Below are 7,785 nucleotides of genomic sequence, written 5' to 3' on the forward strand. Positions count from 1 at the left end.
TTTCCCTGTGGGGTCAGAAAAGCCACTTATGGTGGCCCTGTAGAGCATAGAACATAGCACAACCACTGAAAAATACAAATAGTTTAAGGGAATTAAATTTATAACAAGTTTGTGGAAGGATTTTTTTTTCCCCCCATTTTTCTCTGTTCCAGAAAGCAATTACATGGCAAGAGTCATTATCCTGAAATCGCAGGGAAGAAATCTGTAAACAAAAGTCCACTTACAAAACAACTTCCCCCACCCTGCCTCTCATCTAGTCTGTGGCAATGTATCTGGGCTTTCCAGAACCATGCCAGGTTAGTCCTGACGTGACGCAAAAGAAAAGTCAAAGCACAGAAAAAGTAAAAAAATACACACAACCTTAGCTGTTGCAGAACTGAGACCACATCTTTGACTGAACTTTCTATACTTTCATTGGTTTCCTAGTCATTTCAGCCCAGTTTGCACTGGGTGATGGACAGCCTATCTACCTGCTAAACTGTGGGAATAGGTGTTTTGAATCTCTTTTTATGCAAGGCAAACTTTCCAAGGTGGTGCTGCTGACATGGTATTTAGTTTGTGGTTTGAGTGCTTGCCGTTTGTTTATTTTGAGTGATACCAGGAAGAATAGCAAGAAGGGTTTATTTTTATGGTGCAGAAAGACACTCCTGGCATTCCAAAGGGAAGGATCGAAGGCGTGGTCTAGGACTCCATTGATGACTAGCACTTCATCCGTGCTGAGCTCCAAGTTTGGGCAGGAGAGAGAGATGATCCTAGCAGCAACCACTGCACTGTGGGGTCATCCCTTTTGTCTTCCCACTGGAGGAAGGGAGCTTGCTGAATCCGTTGGGTTTGTGTTGGCAGAGAACTCGGTGTTAGATAATCTTCCCTGGGTCTTAGGGGAATCGTTAGGAGTTCTCAGTGCCACTGGAGCAAGACAGAAGTTTTTTATGGTGAGTTTTTCCTGCACTTGCTTCTTCCACCTTCATTTACATCTGCACAAAAGGGCATATTCACCCTTGACAGGCATACAGAATTGCATGAGGTTAAAACCAGCCCACTGATTAAAGTGGCAGTTAAGCAAAGTAATCTGTTTGGGTTTTTTCTCTCCCCCTAGAATTATGGGATTTATCTTAAAATAACTTGGAAACTTTCCTCAATTTTCCAAAGGAACATGAATTTTCTTAGATCTACTATACTAAATGAGGAAACCTTTTACTGTCATTGGCCTTTAATATTTTTATGTCATTAAAGAGGCAGTCCCAATCCTTCCTAAAGGCAGAGAGCAGCTCCCTGAAGCACAAGAAGACTGAAAGATGTGTAGGTATTTCTGCAGCCTACTTTAAGAAAATTTCTAAATTTTTAGACAACAAATATTTACTCTCACTCTCCCTGATCCTGTAACTGAATCCATGTGGGTGGAATCCTGAATCAAAAGTCTTAATGAAGTGCAAAAACATTTTTGGAGACTGAATGCAAGATCAGGAATGTTGAGGATTTCCATTCAAGCACATGGAAGCATGTACAACACAAGTAATACAGAAAATGCAGGTTTGTCTGAGTTTTCTGCTTTTCCAAGAAGTCACACTAAACAGACTGTATGGTCTGGAAGAAATAGGTAAGTGTTTCTAATATATTTTCTGCCAGAGGCCTGATGGATGGCTATGAACATGTTTTGTGTCTGTGACTCCTTTTCTCCACCTTGAAAGAGAATACAGATCCACAGAAGACAAACAATATAAGTCACACATAATCTTTAAATAAATTTAAACTATATTTTACCAATAACTTATCATAATATTTCCAGGATTTTCTCCTTGTACAGACCAGAACTTGTTACCAAAAGTGGAAACAATAGAGCAATATGAGGAAAAAATTTCAGTAAATTAATTCTTCTCTATGATAACCTCAAAATGAGCCAGCTTCTTTGAGTGCAGTGAAAGTAATAAATTCAAAATATTAAAAAGTTTTAAGTGAGCTGAAAGGCAAAGCACTGGATTTGTCTACACTGACATTACCAATGTAACTAGGTTCAAACAAGTTGGTCACATAATCAAGACAACTGAGAGCTCAACACAGACAACTTCCCCAATACTTTTCCCTGCCTATCAGGTGGCTTTTGTCATGCAGTTTGCTCTGTGTCACCATGGCTAGAGAAAAAGTTTGAAGTGCATCTACATGACATAGCCATCACAGTCTCAACAGTATTGTAGAGATGCTTAATATTTAAGGACTAGACATAGTCATATGGAAGTGGATGCACATACACATACATATGTTTTACATACACACACAACATATAGCACTCACCGGCCACCAAACCATGCTTCGTCCAGCCAGGAAGAATCCACCTACTGTCCCTCGGTTGGTTGAGTACATAGCCTGGGGGAAAAAAAAAAGAAAGAAAGAAAGATTGACTCATATTTTAAGTATAATAGGCAAGCTATACACAGACTAAGAACAAACAGCTAGAACAGAGGGACAAAATATATGGGGAGGGTAAAGTGGAAGAAATAAACGGAGTGGCTAAAAAGAACAAGCTTATGATGAAAATAATACAACTGAGCAATGATTCTTGTATCTAGGTCTACATTAACCATTCAAGCTTCATTGAGTCACCTTTCGTTACAGTGTGAAACATTAAACTAAAATTAAATTTAACAAAAAAATGATCATTTTTCATAAAAGCTCATATGAACACTTCATCAGGGGTGCAATACCTTTGATTTCAGGCATCAAAAAAGACTATAAGTTGCAAGTTCATTAACAGAAAGTGTGCAGCTTTTTTACTCAATACTATCCAGCCCCAGCAGATATCTACAAAAATCTATTTTCTTGTTGTAATATTAGCATTGTACCTGCTTCTCTCTGAAGTTCAGAAAAAGAAGTCAACTAAAATTTCCTTTTCACACACTCATTTTGTATTTGTCAAGGGATGACAGGCTTTAGAGGGAAGCTTCGTCCAATTTTTGTTAATGACCCTGATCCAAATATTGGATTCCCATTGTCTCCTCTGACGGGTATTGAACAGGCAAATAAAGAAAGAAGACTTCGGAAAATTAGCCACATCTTTTCTTCTGATGAAGAAGGAAGTTAAGTAAATACAATAGATTTACATTTAACTACACACAGCAACTGAATAAGTATTTGTCCAATAAAGAGGGCATTGTTGCTGTAAAGAAACGGTTCCAGGAATTACTCAGCACACAATTGCTGGACAAGCCACAGATCAGCCCTTTTTTGTCACAGACCTTTAATACAAAGTTCAGCTACAGCAACAGCCAGACTCCCATGGCAAAGACCCAGCTCCCTCCTGCAAGACAACCAGGTGTTCAGGTATACTGGGGGCTTCAGTTTTTTTGCTACGTTTTTGGCATCTACTACCACAACGAAGGGGTAAAGAAAAAGTTGTGCCCATTTTGTGTATACCCCAAATTTTTGGTGCTCTTCAAAACATTGCCAGGCTGCTAGAAACGGAGGTTTGTTTTGCAGCTGACTTCACTGCTCTGTGAAATGGACCCCTGGGATGCTCCTGGCAAGCACAGGATTACTGAGGGACAATGCCTCCTCTCCGCTTGTTAATGGTCAGGTGTTCAGGTGACCAGGAGAGCTTGCCCCAAGGAAACTGAAATTTAGTGACATTCCACTGTTTAAAGCTTTGTAGCTCACAGTATTGGCCTATTATCTTCAAACACTTCAGCATTGAGGTTACACCAACAGGATAGTATCTGCCTTTCTCTATTAGCTGTGAAAGCACTGGGCTTTGTTTTTGGATTAGGCACCGAGTTTTCCCTTGCAGTCCTCAGCACATTCAGCATTGCCGGGGTAAGGGCAGGAGGCACTGCTGTGCTTAGATCAGGAACAGAAGGTCATTGCCATCAGTTGCCACCCCTGAAACCGTTCCTTCCTCATAGTTTCAACGGCACTGCACCCTGTAGTCAAGGTCCCGCAGGCAAAAAAAAGCCATGATAATGCTGCCTTCAAATGGCACCTACAATCTTGACCCATCTCACTCCTTTGCTGAGAGTGATCTGCAGTCTGTCACACAGCCACAGCTGCAGTTTTACTGTTACACCACCATACTGCCCTCCCCGCACATTGACTTCACCTCCATTCTCCCTGCAACTCCTCTTCTCACTATTTCCTATGGCATCACCTCACACCACCAATTCTCACCGCAGTCCCTGTGCTCCATGGTGCTAAACCCCATCTATTCACCTCTGGCCTGCTTTCTAATAGGGACTCTAGCTGGCCTGACCTTTACTGATCAGATCTCTCAGCTCCTTCCCCACACAAACCTCATTACCCCACCTTCCCCACTAGTTCCATTCATCCACCTAAATGGATGCCTCCCCGGGTCACCATCCCCTCTCCAGTAAATACCCACATTTTCCCCACCATGCACTTATTAACCACCTCAGTTAGGCGCCAAAATCTTTATACACTTATACATTTTCACTTACTGAGCCATTTTCCCAGGACCCTATGAACTACCTGCTCATTAAGTAAAAAAAATAAAATAAAATAAAATAAAATCCCAACCTACCCATAGTCCCACTGCCAGCACTACCAAAAAATAGATGACAATAACAGAGATGTCCGCAGGATTGTTGATCCTTATGTTGGATTCCATCCTGGCTGCTTCTCTGGCTTTCTTCTTCTTTCTCTCCTTATATGCTTCTTGCAGAGTTCAGGTTAATCATAAACTGCTGTCATCCCCTACGTCTTATATAATATATAACTTCAGATTCACTTGTCTCCCATGGGACACAAGTTGAAGCTGCTGCTTTTCCTCAGACAGCAATTCCTTCCCAAATATTGCTCCTCTGCTACAGGTGCTGCAGATTTCAGAGTTCAATCCCCCTGCCAAAGGTGCTTAGGGTTTTAACATCCACGAGCAGATGTCTGAGAAGGAATGAGCACGGAAAGGAGTGGCTTGGCTGCAATAAACCCGCATATTTACCTCACTGTGTGTGAATACTTTTTTTTTTTTTTTAAGTGGTTGTACCTGTAAATCTAGTCATGGAAGATGTAGTTCTTTTAGATGATGATGGTAAGCAATTATCTGTGAGGAGTGACCTGACACCTGCGGAAAACCCAGGGGTCCAGGAGCTGGGGCACCTTCTGTGTCATCTCTCAACGCAGCAGCATTACTCAATGCAGAAACAGCCCTATATTTCTGGGAAGGAGACAACTTGAAGATGTTTACGTTTCTCACATGGATACAGGTAAAGATGCATGTGAACCACAAAACTCAGATCCAGGAGCTTACGGTGCTGAATTTCAGGGTGTTTAGACCGTGGTGTTGGTTTTCTCTATTGTAGCTAATCAGCTTCACATTCAAATAAGTTCAAAGTTCATCAGAGGTTGGGTCTGCTCTCCCTTTATTTGTTCCTCTGACTTCAGAATCAAGCTAAGCAAAATAACTGGTCACAAAGATGTGGAACACACTGATTATAGACAGATCTTCACAGTTCTTAATAAGGAACCTTCCCCAAATGATGCCTGTGATCCTCTGTTTGAGCTAGAAGAGGTCAGAAAAATCCAGGATATTTAGAACAACAGACACAGGTGCCAGGCACATTTCTGGGCTCTGAGGATATCTGAAAGTCCTATTCTCTGCTTGATACTAGGGAATCATTATTCATTTACAGCTGACTAGGCTGCCTTTTAGGAGTAAAATGTTACCCTGAAGTTACACTGAGCAGAGCAAGCAGTACAGTACACAGAAAGCACAGCGGGTTTGACTGATCTTGCAGTGGTTATTTCCTCGGGAGCTGAAATTGAGGTCTGATGCTCTGTTTGTTGGGAAAAAATTTTTCTTAGGTAAACTACCCTTTGGTAATTGTGGCTACTAAAAAACATCAAAGTCTAAGAAGCTATAATAAAGTGTGATTACCTACAAGGATAAAATAAAAATCTCATTATTGCTTGAGCACCTCTTAATAAAATAATAACTCTTATAAAGCAGTCCTGTCCTCTGATAGTTTAGGCATCTCTCCCAAAACACATTCTTCAGTTTGTCCTACAGGACTGTGAAATGTTAGCTTTAAATCCAACAGAGAAAAAATTAACCCTGGAAGCTGCTGAGCATCCAAAATTCCCATTAGCTGCAACCTTCCCTGCTGTGTATTTCAGAGGAAAATAAAAGACTTATTTACCAACCTTAATTATCAGGAAACAGTTTGCCTAAGATAGGCTGTAGATGGCACTTCTTTACAAAGATTGACATAGATTCCTATGGGTCCTTGCAACTAACAAAAAGTTTGGTTTTCATGAATTCCATTTCTGCGTCTCTCTACAGAGGTAAAGCAAAGAAAACATTAGACAGGAATTTATCTACTATAATGTATCTTGTGTTCTCATCCAGACCTCTGCAAAAAAGAGCTCAGAGGCTAAGAAACACTGCAGCCTCCTGTCCACAGCTCCTGGTGTGCCCACGCCAGTAAGACTCCAAGGTTTGAAACAGTAATGGAGAATCAGTGTCTAAAAATAATAATCATGCAATTCCCATCTTTAGATACAGTGGAAGCAAACTTAATTCTTTTTTCCCTCTAAAGGCCACAAACCCAAACCAAACATTCTCTACAAGATTGTCAAAAAGGGGAGGCAGCTTTGTCGAGGTTCTTAATATTAATACCTCATCTCCACATCTTCACATCTGCAGTCCAAAGAGAAACCTAGAAGCATTATACTCAGCAGACTGTTGGTGTACTAAATTAATCACTTCATGAATTGAATGTATATAAACAGTCTCTGAAAGGTCAGACAAGCTTCCGCATTTGAAAAAGGCTGAACCTCCCTTTGTATTAGAGCTTTCAAAGATAAGCATGAGTAAACCTCCTGATGTGAAGAGTGAACTTCGCATCAGGAGACAATGATAATGCTCAGCTAGCAATGTGCTTCAGTGGGTGCTCTCATCATCCTGAAGTGTCTGGTCAAGCAAGTATAGGGCTCCAATTCTAGACAAAATGACAAATAATTTGACATATTGAGGAAATTTCTCTACTCTTTCCTGTGAGCCAGGCCAATTCATTGAAGTAAGAGAGATTTTAATGGGAGTGAGAAAAACAGTTAGTCTAAGTAACATAACACGGTGCTGTGATCCGTGTCCATAATGATTGCTCCCCTCTGGATCAAGTCTGATGACATTTACCTTATCATGAGTATGTCTGTTCTTACCTGAATAGACAAAACAGACAACAGACAAGACCACAAGCAGCTACAGAATGGTGTGATAACTTGTTCAAAATCACACACCAGATTACTGATGGAGACCAAACAGAATTATGTCATGGATTTGCATACCCAACTATGAAACTGCACGTGCTGACAGAGGCACCACTGTCTTATGGGGCACAGGGCAGGTACATGAACTATGGAGAAGCTGCAATTGCTCTGTTGTCATTAGAAAATGGGGCTGTAGCACAGAAAATTTGAGAATTATAGCCCTTGCTGCCACTTAGCCTAGTCTCTTAAAAACTTGTGTGTAGGTCTTCCTCCTGAAGATGGCAAATGATAAAACAAATAGTAAAACAAACAAACTACAAAGAGAAAGATGCATTAGTATGCAAACTACCTCCCACAGAGGAACTTCTCTAATCTTTTCTCTGACATTCCTCCAAATCTCTTTATAAAGCAAGCAGATTTCTTTTTGAGATGCTCTTCTGAAATGCTAATTTATACACAGGATCCTTTGTGCAATTAATAAAGGACAAAAACAGACAAAAATTTGCAGTTATTTTACTTGCAGAAGGCTATATACTATGTCCCTCGCTGGTTTCCTAGCCACATAGTATGAACTTA

At 40.6% G+C, this 7,785-nt stretch overlaps 1 protein-coding gene across 3 annotated transcripts in view; it reads right to left on the reverse strand.

The window, feature by feature from the left end:
• SLC5A1 (solute carrier family 5 (sodium/glucose cotransporter), member 1) overlaps positions 1–4,612 on the reverse strand; it is a 29,064-nt gene extending 24,452 nt beyond the window's left edge. For 2 of the 3 annotated variants that reach the window (XM_009330785.1, XM_009330784.1), the window contains exons 1-2: positions 4,526–4,612; positions 2,290–2,361 (exon numbers count right to left, since the gene is read on the reverse strand). In XM_009330785.1, coding sequence (XP_009329060.1) covers positions 2,290–2,361; positions 4,526–4,612 — 159 coding nt within the window. The remainder of the gene's footprint in view (positions 1–2,289; positions 2,362–4,525) is intronic. The other variant, XM_009330786.1, reaches the window with a different exon arrangement.
• Positions 4,613–7,785: the final 3,173 nt, after the last annotated feature.

This window comes from Pygoscelis adeliae, unplaced genomic scaffold (genome assembly GCF_000699105.1).
Source record: "Pygoscelis adeliae isolate BGI_AS28 unplaced genomic scaffold, ASM69910v1 Scaffold358, whole genome shotgun sequence".
In the NCBI taxonomy this organism is placed as follows: domain Eukaryota; kingdom Metazoa; phylum Chordata; class Aves; order Sphenisciformes; family Spheniscidae; genus Pygoscelis; species Pygoscelis adeliae.